The following is a 21,264-nucleotide window of genomic DNA, read 5'->3' on the forward strand; positions in this document are numbered from 1 at the left end:
GGGGGATACAATGACATTTTTGGTTAATTGTAACTTAGGAACACATTCATTAGGTAAAGTTATGAATGTTTTATACTGGTAACTAGTCCATAAGCATAGCAGGACTTCAAGTAAAGAAAATAGTTTGGGAAGATGCTTGTTGTGTTTTTCATAATGGAAATGCTAAGAGAAAAAAATGTATAGATGTGATTATTAGATGAGTTAACATAGTACATCTATGTGACTGTATTATAGAACACTTGAAGGAACAGTTTTTAAACACAGAATTCTGTTACAGAAATTTGGGTAAATTAATGAATTTAGGCTGCTACTACTAAACAGTTGAAGTGCTGGTTAACCACTGGCAACCCTGAAAATTCAATAACTAAAAATGGATTGGCCGTCTTTGACAATGGATTCTAACCAGTGATTCTTATCTCGACATCTTTCCAGACAGTAATCCAACATTGACGTCTAATTGATAAATCTTTAGTCTTTCTCTTTAATTAGGAAGACTATTGTCTATCTTAGAATGCAGTGTTTCTTTGAGCCCATAATGTCTAAAAGGCTACACCATAATGGGTTGTCTAGGATGTATATTGATCTTCAATTGATTTTATCAACTGAACCACTAAATCTAATCCCATTTTCTGAACCGCTTTATCCTCACTAGGTTTGCACGGGGGTGCTGGAGCCTATTCCAGCTGATTTCGGGCCAGAGGCGGGGGACAAAGCAGTCAAAAAAATGATGCTATAAGTGGTGCCAGGAATTCTGTTGAATTCTAACAAGGCTTTTGTGCCCCCTACAGTTGAAATTATATAACAAAAACATTGCATTCATTTTTCTTTTTGACGTGGAATACCCAGCATTTATTTTAAAGAAAAGGCTCGCAATGATTACATGAAACATAAGCCAACAAGCCACTTCATTATACATGCGGCACGATCAATAAACCAAAACACTATCACTCCCATTTACAACACTGGCCATAAAACAAAAGCACCAATATGCCGTGCACAAATTAGCACACAATAATACTCAACAGTAAGTATCAATGTACCAAAACACGTGATTTCAAACTATATGAACTGTGTAGTGTTTCTCACAAACAACATGAATAGGATGCACTAAAAGCAGTTAAATAGGCATCATCCTACTGCAATTATTACTCCAAAAACTTTACACTATCATACATATTCTACCGACATGTTTATCCCAGGAACCTAATTTCCTCATTATTTAACTCACCAGTATGGCAGTCATTGCTCTTTTACTAAATGTAATTGTGGCAATTTAGAATGCACAACCCCATGCTAACTGCATCTGACCAGTGTTATTCCATTCTTTACAGCATTAACACCCATTTTAACTGCAGAAAAAGAAAACTATATACATTTATAAAGGCCAAAAAATGTGGAGTTCAACCAATTGTGTCTCACATACCCACAAATTCTTATGGTGTGTGGCAACAAGTGACATTTGAGCAAATCTCATAAGGCTTTCGGGTGGGTAACAGAAAGGCAGTGGAACAACCTAATTTTCCACTTTTTCAAAACACATTCATTGTCATTGATGGCTTTAGAAGTCAAATATTCGTGTTAATTGGCAAAGTTGGCACTTAATCCGTTTTAGGGTAATTGTGTGAACCTGGATGTACTTTGTGCATGTGTTGATAATTGTTAACCACATTTGTGCTGACCTTTAATCTAAAATCAAAACTCGCTATTAACCTTGTCAGTTCTCAAAGAAATTTTAAAGACGAGTGCGCATAATACTCCATGTTTGGCATACGATCCAAAAAGTTGGTCTTGTCACGCGTATAGTAGTGTATTAAATTCAACTGTACTGTCATTTGATGCATCTAGGATGATTGGTTCTCCTCCACAGGTTGGAGAACTTGCTTCTTCAGCAGCGTTTTTAACATCTCAACCTCCTGCTCAGCATCTTTCAACTTCCTGTTTAATGTTTCATTGGCTTTTTGGAGCCTCTCGTTCTCCTGTTTAAAAAAACAACAACAACAGTACATGAGATTAATTTAAAGTGTGTTGAGATTATGTCGCATCGAGTCAGATGTGACACCTACAGATTGCAGGGCCTCGGTGACTGATTTGTTCTCTTCTTCAGTCTCTCGTGGCTTACGTGCAACAGAAATTCGGTTCTCCCATTTGGCACAGTGTCGCTGTTTCCTTTGACGCAAAGGGCTGGGGCACATCTCCAAGGAAGTGGTCCCTGATGGGACCAGTAAAGAAGGGTGAGGGGTGTCTGGGGATAGGGGCAGACTGTCGGTCTGAGTTGCACTATGGACCCGGTTTAGCCTCAGATGTGATCCAACTGGAGACTCTGGACTGCAGTCTTTGCCGTTAACAACCGGGTACTGGAAAGGACACTCGTCTGAACCTGAAAGGGGGCACAAGCGTCGTCATTATAGTCTGCTTGGTTTCCATTCATTTTCTATAGAACCTCTCTTCATAAATAAAGTATTTCAAACCAAACGCACACACGTCAAAACTTTGTAATGTTTGGAGGGAGGTAATGGATGCCAAAGAAAAGGACATAAATGATGTGACAAAACACAGCATCAAATACTAAAAGCGTAACCTGCTGCTGAATAAATCAGATTTCTCATCAAAGGTGGGCAGCGGTAAGTGAAAAACAGCTAGAGGGAATCCACCCACCCTTAACAGATACAATTGATATAAACTTTACACATTGTGTTATTAAAAGAAAGGAATTTACTAACACTGACACTGGTTCCTTTCAATCAATGGGGACCGTTTGATTGAAGTGACGCTTGGCTGATGAAACAGAAATGCCCCACAGTTCTGAGATTATGGGTTAGAAACCGGGCTCCAGCCTACTTGTGTGGCATTTGCATGTTCTACTTGTATCTTGCGTGGGTTTTCCCTGGGCACTCCAGTTTCCTCCCACATTCCGAAAACATGCATTGTAAGCTAATTGGAGACTCGATATTCCCATTAGGTGTTATTGTGAGTGTAAAAGGTTGTTTGTCTCCTTGGACCATGAGATTGGCTGGCAATCCAGTGCGTATTGTCAGTTGGGATAGGCTTCGGCACCCCCGGGACTTGTAAGCGGCACGAAATATGAATGATTCAATAATTGAAAGACATTAGATGAAATATGAATATTGTTCATGTGTTGCAACTATACAATCTTTCTGTGTGTGGCTCCAGTTTTTTTAGCTAGGTCTGCAATGTCTTCTGTGTCTGTCTTGCTACTGTAACCAAGGAAATCTCCCAAATATAGGATGTAATAAAGTTCCAATACACAAAATAAATCTAATCTAATCTAATAACAGGCGTAGATGAGTGGAGTAGACAAACTCACCGTCTGAAGTTCCTGCAGTAACAGGTGTGGAAGTTGGCGTGGGACTATCAGTGTTGTTATTGTTGATGCTCACTTTGGGGTTTTTCTTGCACTCAAAGGCCACCTGGTCCTTACACAATTTGTGACAGTTCATCCCACAGTCTGTGGGAACACAGAACAAATTCAGAAAAGGAACTCAACAAACCACTTCTCTCTGATTCTTTGCGGCAAATGTGACTCTCTCACCTTTGCATCTGTAGCCTTGCTTGATGACACCCCAAAGCTAGGAAGAACAAAAAGAAAAACAGAAATGTACAAAAACATTCACGTGGTACATGCAACTAGTCAATTAGTCTGCCGACTTACTAATCCAGAGCAGTTGTCGCAGAAGGTGGGCTTCATGTAAGTGGTCTCCTGAAAGTTATGAACAAAACCCAGGCCAAGTTTGGAGCAGATGACACTTGCCCGCATGAAATAAGCTGTGATTTCATCTCTGCTGACGAGCCCCTCTCTGCAGAAACATTGCGAGAAAAGGACTATATTACTAATAATAAACCTGAACTCATTTGTGTTAGCTTTTTGTGGGCTGTGAACAGAGCGTGCAACAATTAGACTAAAAAGTGGTGAGGTTATGGTTAGTTTTGTAGCAAACTTATGCTTCCTGTTGCCGCTCATCACTACAAATACCACTTTATTCTACGCTTCAGTTGCAAATGAGAGCTCGGTCCTCCAAGCACTTACTTGTCTTTGTCCATGACACAGAAGGAAAAGGGAAAACTGGCGGCAATTTTTTCAAAGTCCTCTTGAGAAATGAAGCCGTTCTCATCGTGGTCGTAGTTCTTAAACACGGACTGTTGAAGAGATAGAGATAGACGTAAATATTTGACAATCGAGTAACAGTAGGACGCCATATTGATGCTCATGTGAAAAACAGAAAGACCTACATCCACCATTCTCTGCACATGCTTGCCAATTGTTCGGGGATCAGGTTTAGGAGCCACTCCAGAAACCCAGTCCACAACCAGTGGAGGTCTTGATGGGGTGGCTGGCTGATGGAAAATTCAAAGTATTGTTAAAGTGGCTGAATCACTTGAGGTCATGTTCATAAATCAATGAATCGTCATCATTTCTATAACATTCAAGAAATCTATTAACTGTAAATAAACTTTTGTATGTTAAACAAAGTGTTAACAATTAAAACCTTCGAAAAAAAATAGAAAAAAAGGAATAATTTTATGTGCCTACAGCTCATTTTGCAAGATGTGCTATAGAAACGAGTAATTTGAGGCAAAAATTATTCATTAGTAATATATTAATATAACACGAACCCTATTGTATTTACTTCAACTGTCTGATTAACATTTTTGTTAACAGTCGCTGATTCACAAGTGAAGCTAACACTTGAAATTCGGCTTCCAGCAATTATTATAGTGCAACTCAAACTTTGCAAAATACTTTCCCTGGTCATCTCAGGTAAGGATCAGCTACAGTGAATTTTCTTTCAACTCAGATAAACCAATTGATGAAAATACACTATACTTGTTAGTGATAATACTCCAAATCCCTTTTTATGTAGTATTGTATGTTACTGTCGAGAGCAACCACCTGAACTGTAATTGATGGTGATAGAATTAATCAATAAATATATTGTCCTGATAACGAAAAACTTGCCAAGGGGACGTTTGCGTGCTAAAAATGTTTTTAAATCTGTCACTATGGATACGCACATCTATGACTTGCATGTGTTTAGCGGTTCCATCACTCACAGGGGCTTTGCAGTTCTTGGGCTCCCGGGCGTAAGACAGTTCGTAGAGTTCATCCTCAGTGTAGTAAAGGTCCAAGGACAGCTGCAGAGCGAGTGCAAGGAAAGAGAGAGGCACGAGGATGAGAAGGGTTGGAAGAGAAGATTTTCAAGGACATATTCATGTACAGCACCGCAAGGATGACACACGCAAGTACAGCGCAGCAATTTGTATTCACTCTCGTTCGCACTGCTTTTGTCACCCACACACTCATGGATCCTAGACTCTCATCGCACCCACGCGCGTGCCAACAAACCACATGCTGGAACACACTCATCTACATCTGGGCTTGAATAACATTGACTACAATGAGGTGAATCACAAAAAAATAAGAGAGAAAGCGATACCGTGAGGAGATGGACCAAGTCCTTGTTGGCGTCCAGTTTAGGTGGGATCTGCTGGAGCTGGATGAGCTCATTGATATGGCTGTAAAGAGCCTGCAGCTTCTGTACGTTGACTTTATTGTCTTCCGCATAGTCGGGCATGGCCTCGTTCACAGAGATGAGGTCTTTCAGATGCACGCCCAGGATGGGGATTTTAAAACCGGTACACTTGTTATATGCTTGCCTGTAGTTATCAAAGTTTCGGCACGACGAAAGCAGATCTGTCATTTCATTTAACACCTGAGGAGGAAAAAATGCCTTCTTTAATCCTGTTGAACACTCATGAATTAATATAGAATGCTTGTAAGTGTAATATCAGAGCAACGCACTCTCAAACGTGACCGACGGAGGGTTGTAACGGTTATGTGGGAAAAAAATCTGATGAGTATGTATGATGAAGTACTTGAATTCCTTAGTTGTAACTGCATGATTTTTTGAGAACACAATATATAATTTTCTAAAACAAAATTATTATCTTGATCACTATCAAACTTGGGTATTAACACATTTTTTGAGGTGTGAATTCAATTGATTATAGCAGGTTAAAAAAGATTGCAAATTGTCTTTTATATAGATGATGTCCCAAATGATTTGGATTGAGGTTTTTCAAATGTATGCAGGTCCTTAATTTCTATTTCTCTTTGGGCGATAATTCATTACCTTGAGTACTTCATTGGGTACATGGGAAGTGGTGTCCTTCAGTCTGGATATGGAGCTGTGACAAAGCCCTCCAACCACTGCCATTAGCGAGTTGTAGTTGTGCATGAGGTGTAAACCCTGGTGGATGCAAACAAACACATGCAAGGTCACACAAATAGGCAACGCACAATTCAACGAGAAACCCAATAAAAAAATAAATAAAGCCCAATTCAGATAGTCAGGGAAGTACAATACACACTGGATTGTGGTTGTAATTTGCAGAAATGGTGGCTACAAGTTCCAGGTAGTTGTGCTTATATAATATCCAAAACTGCAGTTACATAAACCACTTAAATTGTTGTTACATTTTCACACTTTTTTTTCCTGAAGCGCTTTCGATCTCTTCTCAGCTCTCTAATTCCTGCTGTCACTGGAGAATGATGTGAAATTTCTGTCCACAGCCCATGGGCTTTGTGCTCAGCAGCAGACTGGTGATTTAATGGTAGGACCAGTTTGGGTAGGGGCCGCCGAATGATGCACTGCCATGGTTGTAAATTAGGCCTAACTGTTGACTGAGTTCAATAATGTGACAAATAGACATAGATAAATAATGTATATAATAAATATATCAAAAGTAGAGTGAAATTTAATGAATATAATCCAATACAAAGAAATGCATGCAAACTAGGGTATTTGAACATTTTAGAGAGCAAGGGTCTATATTTTTATGTTGGTTAAAAAACATAACAACAGGATTAATATTTAGTATACAAGTGTGATCCAAATCTCAATGATATATTTTTCCCTCAATCATTCATTTATTGATTTTCTGAACTGCTTATCCTCTCAAGGGTAGCAGGGGGTGATGGAGACTTTTCCCAGCTAACTATGGGCACTAGGGTGGGGCCACCCTGAATTGGAGGCCATTGACAATCATAGACGTCCATTTGGGAGGGCAGGCTGTGAATGTTATTTTTTTTTACTGTTATTTGCAGGCATGGACATTCAACCTATTTGGTCTGGGAAGGCTAGAAGCAATCATTTTCTGCCAACTAATTCCACTCAAAATGGATTGAATTTTTATTGCCATCAATATCAGCCAATGAGATATATAAGTTCACTATGAATGGATAAAAAGGCCTTTGCTTAAAAATAGTATTGACTAGATGGAGGGCAGTGGTTTAGTGGATTCACATTACTTCCCAGTAATTATAACTTTACCTGTGCCACATGGATGAACTTGGTGAACACCTCAGCTCTCAGCTGAGCTGTAGGTCTGCTCAGCACCATAAGCTGAACCCACTGGGAGACCCCATTGCACAAGGCGATGGAACGCTCCATCACGGGGATGTCCTTCATGCAGCACTTGCGGATGTAATTCTGGTAGTCTATAAACTGGTGGTAAGAGCAGAGTGTAATGAGGTGAACGCAACAGTCAAGGCATTTTCACCTTTGCATGCATGTCAAATACAAAAATCACCAGCGCAGAAAAGTTTTTTCATTCTGTTAGGAGCAAGCACTCACAGAAATCTTGCAGAATGATTTAAATTCCAGGAAGGTGAGATGCTCGGCCAGTTCGATGGGCTCCAGGTGGTCAAAGAGAAGCGAGACCTTCCTCTTTTTACCACTGTTAGCTTTCATCTTCTGGCTGGCCTTCCACGACCAGTCTCGCTCGCTTCTGCAACACATCACATATACCCAAGAGTTTCTCTTAACTCTTACACTGCCATTGGAAAAAACAAATCTGTTCCATGTGGGCAGTGGGTGTTAAGCGTCAGTGGGGTGATATGACATATTCTGAGCAGTTCTGCACGTTAAACTAGACTATTTAATTGTTTTACTAGCTTATTTGCAAGTTGTGTTCAGACCTCTCAGTTTACAATTGGACACACATTGACACTTACATCCATTTGGTCTCTAGTAGGCAGCAGAGTTGCTCCTGTCCCTGCTCCCTGATGAGATCTCGAAGCTGGTCCAAGCTGTCAGACAAGCTGTGATGCAGTCTGAACATCATCCAGAATTCTTGAATCCAATGCCTGGTGGTCACAAAAGACGTTGTGTGTCGAGGAAGGGAAACAAAGAAATGAGAGTAATGTCTTGTATATCTTATTAAAACCACAAACCTGATGAGGTAGCATATTCTCTGGCACTCTCCCGGCTGCTCATTATCCAATGCACTTTTAAATGTAAGGGTAACAGTTAAGGTTACTAAATGATGAACTGTATAGATTTGTATAACTTTGGTTCACAATAATTTTAAGTTACTGGCAATAAGCCTGACCACAGAGTGACATTTGGCAATGTAGGAGGCAACTGTGAAACCAAATTGACGAGCATCACTCAGTGAATCACTGTACAATACAGGGAATAACAAAAGGCACAAATCAAATGCAAGGACAAAGCCACCAAAACAATGAATGTCAAATGTTATAGAGATTTGGAAGTGCAACACCATTTTCTTGTAAAATAGAAAGTAATTTTTAAAAAACAGAATAAAAGGTTCAATGAAAGCAGAATAGTTTTCCAAGGGCAAACATGCCTCGCTTGTCAAATGTTGTCAATTAGGTAGGTTGGCTAACAAGGAATGGAGCAGGTGTGAAAAATATATGTACTTTAACAACTTACGATTAAGGGCAAACATTTTTTTAATCAACAAAGCGAATACAATGAGTGGAGAAGAGAACACAACTGCGCACAAAACCGGAGTACCTGAAGAAAACATGCAACCTCCACACAGATGGACATGACCTGGATTTGAACCCAGGACCCCAGAGCTGTGAGGCCGACACACTGATCCTAACATATGACCATATGAGTATGACAACGCAAATTCAAACAGTGAGTTTGAACTGATTAAAACACACAATTATGTAATTTCTGAGGCAAGACTGTCAATGTTATCTTTAGGGCCTCCTCCATTTTGCACAATGACCGTTAATCGTAGTCTAGCCTGAGTGGCCCAATAACAAGCCGTTCAAAACAAGGTGTGATGTGAGAGTCAGCCTTCATAAATAAACAAACTGACACGACAGTTCTCATGTGGCGGGAATCATCTTGAAGTGATGCACATAAAAAGGCTAATGGCGTCATGGGAGCAGAAGAAGCACCCACGCAATCTCTGGACCGGACTCCAATAATGAAGGCTGTTAATGGCTCCCCCGTCTCCACCCTCATCATAATACACAATATCAATCCATTTGATGGATCCTTCTGGGGCTTGGGCCCAAAGGAGAGAGCTATAAATAGCAGTGGGACGTTTTGCATTGTGCCTTGTGACGTGGTTTGTGCAAACAGCCGTCTTTTTAAGCTGCAGATGTGTTTATATATAGTTGAAGAGGACGCGTGTCTGTCTGCGTGTGTGAAAGAAACAGAGGTAATTAACACCTGAAACCGCAGCCTGCTCGATAAGCTGCCGTGCTCCCCTGAGAGGTTTCGTGACGCCACCGCTGTTTCCTGAATGTAAGCCGAGACTGAAAGCCCTCCACTCCACAAGACATGATACAAAAGAAGATGAGACTTGTTTACACAGCAAATGATAAAACCAAACCAAACAGAACATTGGCTAAAGAAGTGAATCCAATGAAGGAATTGAAACGATGGGCACAAGAGACAATACAAGAACATTAAGCTTGATCAAAAATGATTCTGTACCTCTATTTAACTGTTTGTACCAAGTATGTATAGTAAATGGCAGAATTATTAAAACTGGGAGTCTGAGTGGCTTTATAGGCTCAACGCATGGGTGTTTGATATACTCCAATTGTGGTTGTTTAAAAATCATCAACTATACTGTCTATGCTACCTAATGGAAGTGGCATTGTACTCTCTATGTCAAGTCTTGTTTAAGAGACACCATGTTGGGAGAGGATACTGAATAACTGAAGGAATGTAAAAGGGAAGATAGATCAGAGAAAAATGTTAATGGATTAAAGAGGTTGGGTAAGCAAGGTTAGTAGTGGTGGCTAATGGGACAAATTAACTGTGTGTATTAAACAGTTGACACCCGTCTTTCTATTCAGTGGTAACAACACCACCACGACCCAGAAAGTCACAGCTCCCCACCCTGCCCCAAGAACCGCACACACCTAAAGAAAGGTAGAACAGCAATGAGCAACTCCTTCCCTGACATCTGACACCACAAAACTATGTCCCAAATGTTCTGAAATCAGTTTAAAATTGCCACAAAATGAACATAGGCAATTGCCAGGGCCTACCCTAAGTGTATCATAGTTGTTACCATTTATGATTAATTTGAGGTCATTTCTTTCTCTACCAATCACTAATTTTCAAAAGACAGAGTCATTCTAACAATGAATGATAAATGTGGCATTTTTATGCCGGATGCCCTTCCTGACACAAGCCACACCATTAGCTGACCCACCACTTAAAAAATATACACTTGTTCTTCCTCTTAGCAAGATGCAGTTTCACAGACAGATTCTGGTGAGTTCAGGAACGATGACGATGAAATAAATAAAAGATTAGATGAGAACAAGAAAGTATGTGGTGGCCTGAAACTTTTGTGAAGAAATACCAGCAGCAGCAAATTCAAATTTGTTCCTCACATTGTGCGCAAGCAAAGCATTAATGTGAGCCAAGCAGGAGAATGCCAGTCACTCTTGACAACCAAAAACAAGCAGCACACAACCTGAAATGCTGATGAATAGTCATATTAATAATGTCCTTCTGTCATTTTAAACAAGGATATAAATCGGTGAGCTTATCCAACAGATCACTGGAGGAGATGAGGAGCCGATGCATGGTCAGGGTTATGTTCAACAAATGGCTACGCTCACATATGGCACCGTCTGAATCTGGAAGAAAGAAAAGAAAACATCTGAGTGCAGCAATAAGGAAGCATTGTTTGAAAGATGTCAAGTTATACACAAAAAACGTCATCTGTGACTCACGATCGCTCTGTTTCTACAAAGCCAGAATCTGTCTGTAATTCATCACATCTGGATTAAAAGATGCAAAGATGCAAAACTTCAGGTAGTGAAGACATTTTATGTTAAATCATGTTAAGTAGTACTGCAAAGCCATTAAAGGCTTGGGCCTATTAATAGGAACTGATAGAGGGGGCAAAACATAGTAATTAAAAAGACAAAAACATAGTAATTAAAAAGAAGAGATGTTATTAGTATTTCACGATGGAAGGTTGATAACAATAGAAAGAAAACATATTTTTGTACCATTAGAATGTAATACTTCAGCAGTCAAACAAGTCGGAATACAGCCTAAATCGTTGTCAATAGTGTGACATCTATGCAAACAATTGCCATTACTCTACCCAAATGGAAAACCACTGTTGGCCACACTAATAAATGACGTCATAGGGTTCAATGACCTTTGTAACTGTATTGACTTCTGAAACAAGCATCTTTGCAACATTTTCTGTTCCTCCTTATTTCCAATTTATACAGAATCACTTCCTCTATTGTCTGGAGATAGACAACGACAGTCTTGATGTGAGACAAAAAGCGCACCAAACAGAGCAAAACCACATAACCCGAGTGCTGAGCTAAAATTTCAGAGCACGTATGCCTTTTCCTGACCATTTATCTTCTGCGAAAAACCACTGAAAGTAGTGCTGAAGTGTTAACACAGAGCAAAAAGACATTGGCAGACAAAAAAAACAAAATACATCACAATACAATGAACATTTGAAGAGCGCGTGCTGCATTCATGATTCGGTCTAGTACTACCTCTCGAGAATTTATGGCCATCAGGTGATTGAACACACTTTTATCACCTTGAATAGACTCGGCACACCATGGCAACACATTTTCCAATCTGTGTTATCTGAGAGCAACTGGCCTCTGCAAGCTGTACTCCAGCCCGCAAATCCTGCTTGGCCAGTGTTACCATTGGTGCTGGTTAGCCATTACCTGTTTAAACTAGTGGTCTCACTAGTCCACACACAGCCCTGCTGGAAACCTCAGTTTTTTCAAGCATATATTTGTTTAATATTTAACCTACTTTTACACGCCTACAAGCCATAAATATATAATATAAGGAAGTTGTGACAACTCATGGATAGAAACACACAAAAACACTATATATAGTGAAGTCTGCTGAAAGCTTTTAGGTATGTAATAGTTTTTTTAGTATATGTAATGAAGTAAAATAATAATATTGCAACTCAAGCATATTTACTGAATGTTTTAGTACAAACTGGAAGACTCATAAAAGTGTAAAAGACCAACAGGAAAGGGATGACTCCCCAAAAGTAAATATTTGCCCCATCCTTGTTTTCACAACCTCCCAACAACAAAGCTTGCCAGCACTATCTGTTGCATCCTGGGAAAATACAACAAAAAAAAAGTAGATTAACTATTTTGTAGCAAAGAATGATAGATAAGTTATTTAAGGGATGTGTCAATGGCCAATAACGCTACTTCAGGTTAATCTGGTTAAGGTACAGTAAACCACTATGAATATAAAGTGAAGTGTTGACAGGCAATGATGTCATCTGCTATTGATCAAGAGCTCACAGCGATATGTTCTTCAAAGGGCTTGCACCCTGTGAGTGACTCGATGTGGAGAATTGACCTTTAGGCTCAGTTGGGCCTGAAGGTACCATTGGATTTGTCCTTCAAATAGCACTTGAATGCACGCTCATATTTGAAGAGCACATGGAACTCGACGACCTTAGGGGTTCTTATGTGATGTGATGTGTGAGTGATTTGTTCTTGCCATAATTTCTTTACCTTTACCTGCAACATACTACACCTAATAATGTAGTCAAATATTGTGACAACATCAGACTGCCAGGTATACCAAACCTACTAATTTAGATTTCTCCATCATTCTTTTTATATAATCTATTTTTGTTGTTTAAATCTTCAAGTTGAATCAATGTAGACCAGATTGTAAAACTACACACTGTTAATCAATACAATCAAATGTAAATGCCTCGTAAAGTTCTATTTGAATATTTCAATACATTTAAACGCTTTTGCTTTTACATTCATTAACTTTTAATTACCTTTAAAACCCTGCTCACACACTGATAATTTATGTATGTAGCAACAAAAAAATTGAACCTCGTTCTACCTCGCCACTGACGATTGCTGTTTATGGGATAGCCTTTTATGTGCAGTCCATTGTAACGCCTCCCCTATTGCTCCATTTGCGTAACCAGGGCAACGGCACTTTCAAAGCTTCCTTTTCCACAGATATAATCACCAAAACTCAGAAAGCTGGCTTGGCAACTTAATGAAACCAATGACGTGGACTTGATTGATCCAATCCACTCGTCTAACCTGCGGTGCTTTCGAAAACAGTCCCTTGCCCACCCGCCATCATTCCGGGATACGACAAAAACAGTTCGTCAACAATATGCGACAGACATAATAATCACTAAACTGAGTCAATGACTGAAAGTTTAATCACACTTACCAAAGGCCCCCAAACAAGCGTGGATGAGCTCCTCCCAGCTGGCTTTGTTAAGATGGCCCAGTGACATTGTGGGTTTTGCCATGGGGATCTGGGCCTGACCAGGTTTGTGGAACTTTTGAGGACGTACTGGAGGAGAAACTCTAGACCTGGCCCCACATCCTGGAGTCCCTCTCCTTTAGGAAGCAGAGCAACACAAGAATGTTAATGGCATTGTGTGTTTTCTTTTCTTCCGAAGGAACCATTTAAAATAACACATTTCACAAAACATCAGGGAATCTTGCCTTCCATTTTAAAGGAGCTGAGGTTTAGGTTAAGGTCTTATAATAATGTGTATTGAACTAAAATTTTGACGGTTTGCAATAAGTAATTACATTTAGTGGAGAAAGGTAATCATCTACACATAATGTCATTTTTGGTCAATTATGCAGGAAGGTGTTTTGAAAAGTTTCTGGAAAAAAAGTGACAGTAGTGATGTGTATCTTGTCGTTGAAAAGTTGTTTTACATCTTTTATTTCCAGATAAATACTTCATGAATTTAAGTGAAGAGCACATGATATAGAAAATTTAACATATAGCCCCGAGTTTTAAAGTTTTGGTTCCAGTTTAGTTCCCCTGAAATAAAAATGTCAATTCTATTGTCTCAACTACCTAGAAAACAGCAAAAGTTCAAAAGATAGCTTCTATTTAAAGTCACTCCCTTGAGATAGTATGCATTGTTCTCATTTCCTTCCTTTAACAGTGGGAAATACCACTAATTACGGACATCCACTTTAGCATGTTGGCTGACAAAGAAAATCCCTCTTTTCTTTAACAGAAAAAGACACATTAAAGAAAATCCTTCTTTTCTTTAACAGAAGAAAGCCACATTTCTCAACTTTATCCATAATTCAAATCACTTTAACACTTTTTAAAGTATATGTATGACTAAATCTAATATAAATATGTCTAAATAACTTCTCTAAAAAAACACAAATATACAGAACTGTACATTTGTATAATTATTTTGAATACAGAACAAAATAATTTGAAAATCAAAGAGTAAAAAAATCTGGTGACACTTACGCATCATCCTTTGCCTTCTCATCCGAAGCAATACTTTCACTTTTGTTGTTTTCTTTAGATTGACAGCCCATTGCAAGGTACTGGGCTACAAGAGGCTGCACTAAGCTGTCCATCTGCGTCCTCCTCGATGGGAGCATCTGATCACTGTGGTCGCCTCCCCGGTCCTCTCCGTGGCATGCTGCGTGCACACACACAAACACTAAACACACACGCACACACACACACAGTCGTCAATGGACGTGACACAAGCAACAGGCAACATTCAGACACAGCTTGTTTGTGGGCGGGAGGCAGGCTGCACTGTAGTCGGCATGTCATTAACTGCACAAGAGAGTGGGCAGAGGAACTCCTCTGAGAGCGCCACACTCTTACAAAAGTCACTCTGGCAGGTGTTTAGGCTATGGAAGACTCAGATTTATAAGGGAATGCAATTTGCTCATTTTTGCAGGAAATTCTTCAACAATGATGTAGTGGGAAATATTTTCAATTCAAAAAGCCCTCCCTGTTTTATCTAATCTCATTTTCTCAACCTCATTAGGGCCGCAGGGGGTGCTGGAGCCAATCCCAGCTGTCTCTGGACACCCTGAATCGGTGGTGGGCTGATCGCAGGGCATAAGGAGACAGACAATCATGCAATTTAGAGTGTCCAATCCAGCCTACTATGCATGCTTTTGGAATGTGGTAGGAAACCGGAGTACCCGAAGGAAACCCACACAGGCCCGGGGAGAACATACAAACTCCACACAGACATGACTGGGATTTTAACCCAGCACCCCAGGTGACTGTGATTGTGAAGGTTTGTCTGTGCCTGACAACTACCAGTTTAGGGTGTAGCCTGCCTTTTGCCTGAGGTCAGCTGGGGTAGGCTCCAGCACCCCGTGATACTGACAAGAATAAGCAGTGATGAAGAGGGACGGATTTAACATCTCTTACTAGTTCAAACGATCACATACATATGTCTGACGGTCAAGAGTATGTTCCATCGGTGGAAAAATAAAATGGATATTTAGCTTCAAACAACTTTTAGAAATATGTAGGCTCATGTTATAATATTTCTGAGGAACTTCTTGTTAAAATTTTAGTGGGTGTGCATGAAAAAGCCAGAAATCAGCTATAATGGATAGTTAAAATTAATATTTTGCAGAAGTACAGAGGGAAAACAGATAACATTTTATTAAATAAATGTAGGAGGCATGATAGTGTGTTATTAAAACCATGATTAATTGTCACTTGCAATATGCAAGTACATGCAATAAGCCTGCCCCCACGTGGCAAAACAATTATGACATTATGTATTATATTTGGTATTGATGTAAATTTGAGTGAGAAACTATTTATCATTTCATTTTTGCTAACAATGATACAAATATTTTAAAAAGTCAAGTTTCCATAAAATATTAAATGGCAATAACATTCTAGTTGGGCGTTTGCAATCACATGGGAATTTACAACAATTATGTGAAGGCACATCCCTAAATGTGAAATGTTTAAAAATCACATTAAGAATTCCCGTTAAAGTGCGTGTGTAGAATTTGGGGAATAACATTTATACATAGAAACTGAAGTTGGGAATACATATATTGTACTTTTTATTCATCAGATCCCTGCTCTCTTTTTTTGCTCTTGAACGTAACACCAGTTTGTAGCAACTCGCTCAAATGCTTGGTTTCAAATCGGGTATCTAAGTTTGTTCGTTTTAAAATCAACACCCAGCAAGCAATTTATACTAACACGATGATGGACGATGATACCAAATTCGTTCGGATATTCCAAGGAAAACGAGTTAAACTTACCCTTAAGACTTCCTCATACGTCGGCGTTGTTCAACACATCAATTGCACTGACAAGTCAATGGTCCTCTCCAACGGTTCGTCAAAATGGAAAAAAAAAGTATTGTTGTTGATGTTGTTTAGTTTTTTTCTGCTGATCACTTGGCAGTTTTCAAAATCAATATCAGATGAAGGTAAACTATTTATTATATTATATACATTTTTGTATATGCATATGCATATATTTTTGTATATGCATATGCGTATATTTTTTTTCTAAATGCATATGCATATATTTTTGTAGATGCATATACATATGCACATGCATGTGCATATACAAAAATATATAATAACGACATTCTATCAATTCACAGTGGAATTTGAAGAGAGCGTCAAATATGGGTAAGTTGTTATCAAATGTTGACTTGGGGAACCACATTTTGATTAAAAATTGTCCAATGTTGGCTAGAACTGGAACAGAATAACAGGATAACCAATTGAAGGTAAAACCAGGCAAACAGAAAGACTACATACCATGGTGAGTAATGCATGTACCGGAGTACCCGAAGGAAACCCACACAGGCCCGGGGAGAACATGCAAACTCCACACAGACATGAGCTGGATTTTAACCCAGGACCCCAGGTGACTGTGATTGTGAAGGTTTGCAAAGGGTTAATAATAAGTGCTTTTAGGGGTAGGGGAAAAAAGCTTTAGTGCAGTGTCTTGTACAGTATTCATAAGTGATGGCAAGGCCTCTAGGTGGCAGTAATGTCTAAGGAAGGGGAACTCATACAATTCAAAAAGCTTTTAACAAAAGTATCTTATTTTTCCATTTAATGTCTTCTGTCAGGCTGAATGCAATGATACTGCTCAACTCAAAACAAAACCTAGGTCCATACACACTGAAAAAATAATACATTCTGACAAATGTGTTGCCCAAAAAAGAAGAAAAAAATTTAACTGAAATCTCAACGCTGCCCACATCACTCTCCTTTTCGGATACGTGTCATACTGAGAAGGTGCATTTTTTTCTTGTTTCTCTCTTTAGGAAAGTATGTTTGAGTTACCTGCTGAGTTTAGGCAGATAGAGCACATAAGCAGTGCACGGTCGAAATGCGCCGTCAAACGTTACCCTGTCACAGATAAAGGCTTACGGCTTGAGCCAACTGTAGAACCACTGCCGACAGAAGACAAGAAGCCGCCAGTCACAACTCTGAATATGCCCCCCTTAGAACCAGTTGCAAAATGCTTGTCAGACCCTGTCAGGGAACTGCCTTTAAGTGATGGAGGCAGCGAGTTCAAAGCACTTCTCATGGGAGTGATGGGTAAAGGAAGGCCTTGATTCAGAAGCTACGAGTATAAATCTCAAAATGGAAGACCGTAATCATTGGATTTTAGGCATATACGTCCCTGCTCAAAAACTGCCAAGCAAATTTCCCACCAAACAAACTACTAAAACCAGTCCGGCTTTCACAAATGTTAGTTTGTCCACTGTTTGACCATTAGATATCACTAAAGTAATCATTGTGCTTTGTGTGATCATCTTCAGTGTAATTTTTATGTTTATTAGTATGGTACCAGTTTTCAGTTCTGTTATTAAAATTATAATAAGTAACTGAAGAGTGATTCTTACACCCCACAAATTTACCTAAGTGCAAATACTTTCCTGGCGTTTGCTTCTTTTTTTTCCGAATTGTAGTGAAAATTAAACCGACATTGATGGATTCAGAGGTAATTGAGAAAAATAAAACCAATTGAGATGCTTTTTTGCTTCACCTGACCTCTGCCCAAAAAACTCACCCGCCTTTACCAGGTGGCCAACATCTGTTATGTTCTCCTAGGGTGAAAATGGCATTCTTATCCATGTAATTTGCAACATGAGGTGCCATGCTGATCTTGGCAAATCACTCCACTTTTACCAGGAGGGGTGGAATATGAAACAAAATAAGACATAGCTAAAAACAGCAGGTCACTACTGCCCACTCTGCCAATAGGGATCCCGTGCCAAGGTTACCCATCCCCATACTGATGATCTGGCCCAATCCAAAGCTGTTTCATTGAAAGCTTGGACCAGATACAGAAAATTTTCGATGAACCTCCTCGCTTAGCAACCAGCCCCTCCTCCACATCTGCTAAACACATGCCCCTTTTCAAATCTCATTATTAACTGTTTTCAGCATCCTTATCTGGATTTTGTCTTTTACATGTATCTAAACTATACAACTTTATACCTCAACTCTGGAGGTGTGTATGTGCGTGTGTGGCACAAGTGGGGGGTCTCCAGTTCCATGTCGTTGACAAGCAGATTGAGGCTCCTTTTTTAGAGGACCTTGCATTTCCTCTCCGTCACAATAATGCCTTGTGTGTAGCACTTCCTGTTTCTCAGGCCTGGGAGGAAGGAACAGGGCGCTTGTCACACGGTAGTCACCGCTTCCTCCCCCTCCGCTCTCCTCTGCTCCCCAAACTTCAGACAGTGTTGTGTCCTTCACAGGGAAAGATGACTGCACTGTTAGCATCCCTGCCGGATACAGAAGGGTTATTTTTAGCCCCAAGCTGGAAAGGTAGCAAACAGACATAAACACACAAAAAAAGTTTTAGGGTGTCCAGCTGTGTTTATCTCTTAAAAAACGGAGGTTTGAGCGTGCAAGGCCAACAATTGTTTTGACAGAGGCTGATTATGGCACCTATACATTATCTGCAACACAATATTCACGAGTTTAATGTTGGGATTTTGGTCATAATTTGATGAATTTACATCAATAATCTCGTCTTATTTTCTTCCGCTTTCAATAATGAATATGCAAAAAGTTTTAGTGTTGTTTTTATGGTTGCATGTTCTGGCTGTACGGAAGTTTAACTGATATTCAAAATATTTCTGAAAAAGTATTCTGAGTGTTAATCTTAGTCGACGTTTCTATGGCATTCCAACTTAGATTTTCACAGCAAAACACACCCACTTAAAACTAGTTAATTTCCCTTGTATTCAGTGTAAATCTATTAGAAAAAAAGTGACAAAATCTGGCAGTGCGTCAAGTAAATTTGACTCGGATTTCTTGAAATAAAAAATAGACTTTCATTAAGATGAAAATTCATCTTAACAAACTTATTTCAAGCAATAAACTGTCAATGTTCAACGCCATTGATGGCTAAAGACATTCAATTTTAAGTGCGAGTTCTGGCAGTGAATGAGTTTAAAGGGAAAGCGTGACTTAAAAAGCTGAAGAAAGTCCCGTTTATTACATGGTAGAGCACACATGCCTAGTCACCAGTAAGTCCAGGGTGCCGGGTAACAGAGCAAGCCGGACACGTGTCACGCTGCATTATTGAACACTTGGATTTGTAGCACGCTTGTGGTGGCCCCTACAACAAAGGTCCCCTCACCCGCCGCCTTATTTACTTTCCACCATATTACTGTCACAGTGCAGCGTGTCCAGTTACGAACGCCACAAAAGTGAGTGAACATGCCAGCGCTCCTAAGCAACCATCCCTCCTCCACAGAGTTCAGCTGTAGATTTGTTCATAATTGATGGACTGATATTAAATATCAAGAGACGGTCTACAACCCATTTGAAAAGGGTTCATGTCAGGTGTGTTTATGCATAATCAGCATTGTTTAATGGAGATAGCCGTCCATGTGTACAATCTGACCATGATGCATTTTATCATGATTGCTGAACAAGGGGAAATAATCCAAATAGTTTAAAGCCCTGGACCATTATTAATTTGTTTTTCATCTTATTAAATATATTCTCCTGATTGCACCTGCTGCATCGACATTTCTCTGCTAATTAATAGGCTCACTTCAGGTGAGGGCCGGTGACCAGGAACTTCTTTAATTGGCCTGCTGGAGGAACTTGATCCAGGCGCTCTTTTGTGGCATTCGGCAGGCCACAACAAATTAGACACATGTCAACAAAATAATCTCAAATTCATTATTCAAGTAACCACATGTAATCCCTTTGTATTTATAGGCTGGGTTGGACATAATCAGATATGAGGTTCTACTATGACACTGAACTATATCCCCACTATCATCCATCTGTTAGCCACAGCTATTGTTAAATGCTGCTCCAGTCAATACCCCCCCTGCGGCACCCCCCACCCCCAAACCTCTCTCACGTTACAAAATGACCCTCTTTTGCTCTCCCCTGGTCACATTCACCAGGCCAATAAATATTGAACGTGAGAAAAGACGACCTGTCCAGATGGCCTCTCAAGTGCAGCAAAAAATAGAAACAAAGCAGAATATTAATATTTGAGTTTTTTTTTAATCAACTTTTAGCTTTAACTTATTGGCTTCTGTTGACTGTTAATATAGTGGTCTACATGACCCAAAATGCAACTCAGTTTTAACTATATTATTCTTATTATTTGGATCATTCATCATTTTGAAATACACCAGTAATTAGTATATTCATTCATTTTCTGCCCAATTTTCATATCATTAAATGAAATTATGAATAGTTAATAAAAATAGAATTAAAATGAATAAAAACAATAATACGCTGATTTTGGCCCCAACACCACTGTGAATTTGATAAATGATGAATTAAATACCATTAATACAAACAATATATTTTTTAAAGATTTTAATTTGATTAGACAAATAAATATAGATTTAAAATAGTGGGAAGACTGTGCACGAGTGTCCTATATAGTTTTAAAAAAATAAAAATTCAACCCTGAATACAACATACTTTTATTGGTAGGCAACATATTTAATTCACAAAATGCTATACAATGACATCGGCTGGCTCGAGTTCAGTTTTGCTCACTCCCATACAGTTTGGGGCGGCTGTAAATCTTAATTCGGCCTGCTTTTTCTCTTTATGCTGTGAAAGCTGGATGACCTCATCTACTAAAACAGTGTGACATCATAACCAGCATCACCCCATTTAAACAT

General features: G+C 39.4%; 1 protein-coding gene across 1 annotated transcript; it reads right to left on the minus strand.

The window, feature by feature from the left end:
* Positions 1-1,204: 1,204 nt before the first annotated feature.
* LOC144206726 (RAS guanyl-releasing protein 1-like) lies at positions 1,205-16,514 on the minus strand. The gene is made up of 18 exons (XM_077731854.1): positions 16,385-16,514; positions 14,592-14,790; positions 13,530-13,702; positions 10,837-10,942; positions 8,252-8,314; positions 8,033-8,164; positions 7,653-7,806; positions 7,350-7,523; positions 6,150-6,266; positions 5,454-5,729; positions 5,071-5,151; positions 4,249-4,353; positions 4,046-4,155; positions 3,671-3,815; positions 3,551-3,587; positions 3,326-3,466; positions 2,064-2,377; positions 1,205-1,976 (listed from the first exon to the last, which is right to left on the minus strand). Exons 2-18 carry the CDS (start codon positions 14,726-14,728, stop codon positions 1,842-1,844), a joined length of 2,400 nt encoding a protein of 799 aa, XP_077587980.1. The 5' UTR covers positions 14,729-14,790; positions 16,385-16,514; the 3' UTR covers positions 1,205-1,841.
* Between the last annotated feature and the right edge of the window lie 4,750 nt (positions 16,515-21,264).

The sequence above is a fragment of the Stigmatopora nigra genome, chromosome 13, assembly GCF_051989575.1.
Source record: "Stigmatopora nigra isolate UIUO_SnigA chromosome 13, RoL_Snig_1.1, whole genome shotgun sequence".
NCBI classification, from domain to species: domain Eukaryota; kingdom Metazoa; phylum Chordata; class Actinopteri; order Syngnathiformes; family Syngnathidae; genus Stigmatopora; species Stigmatopora nigra.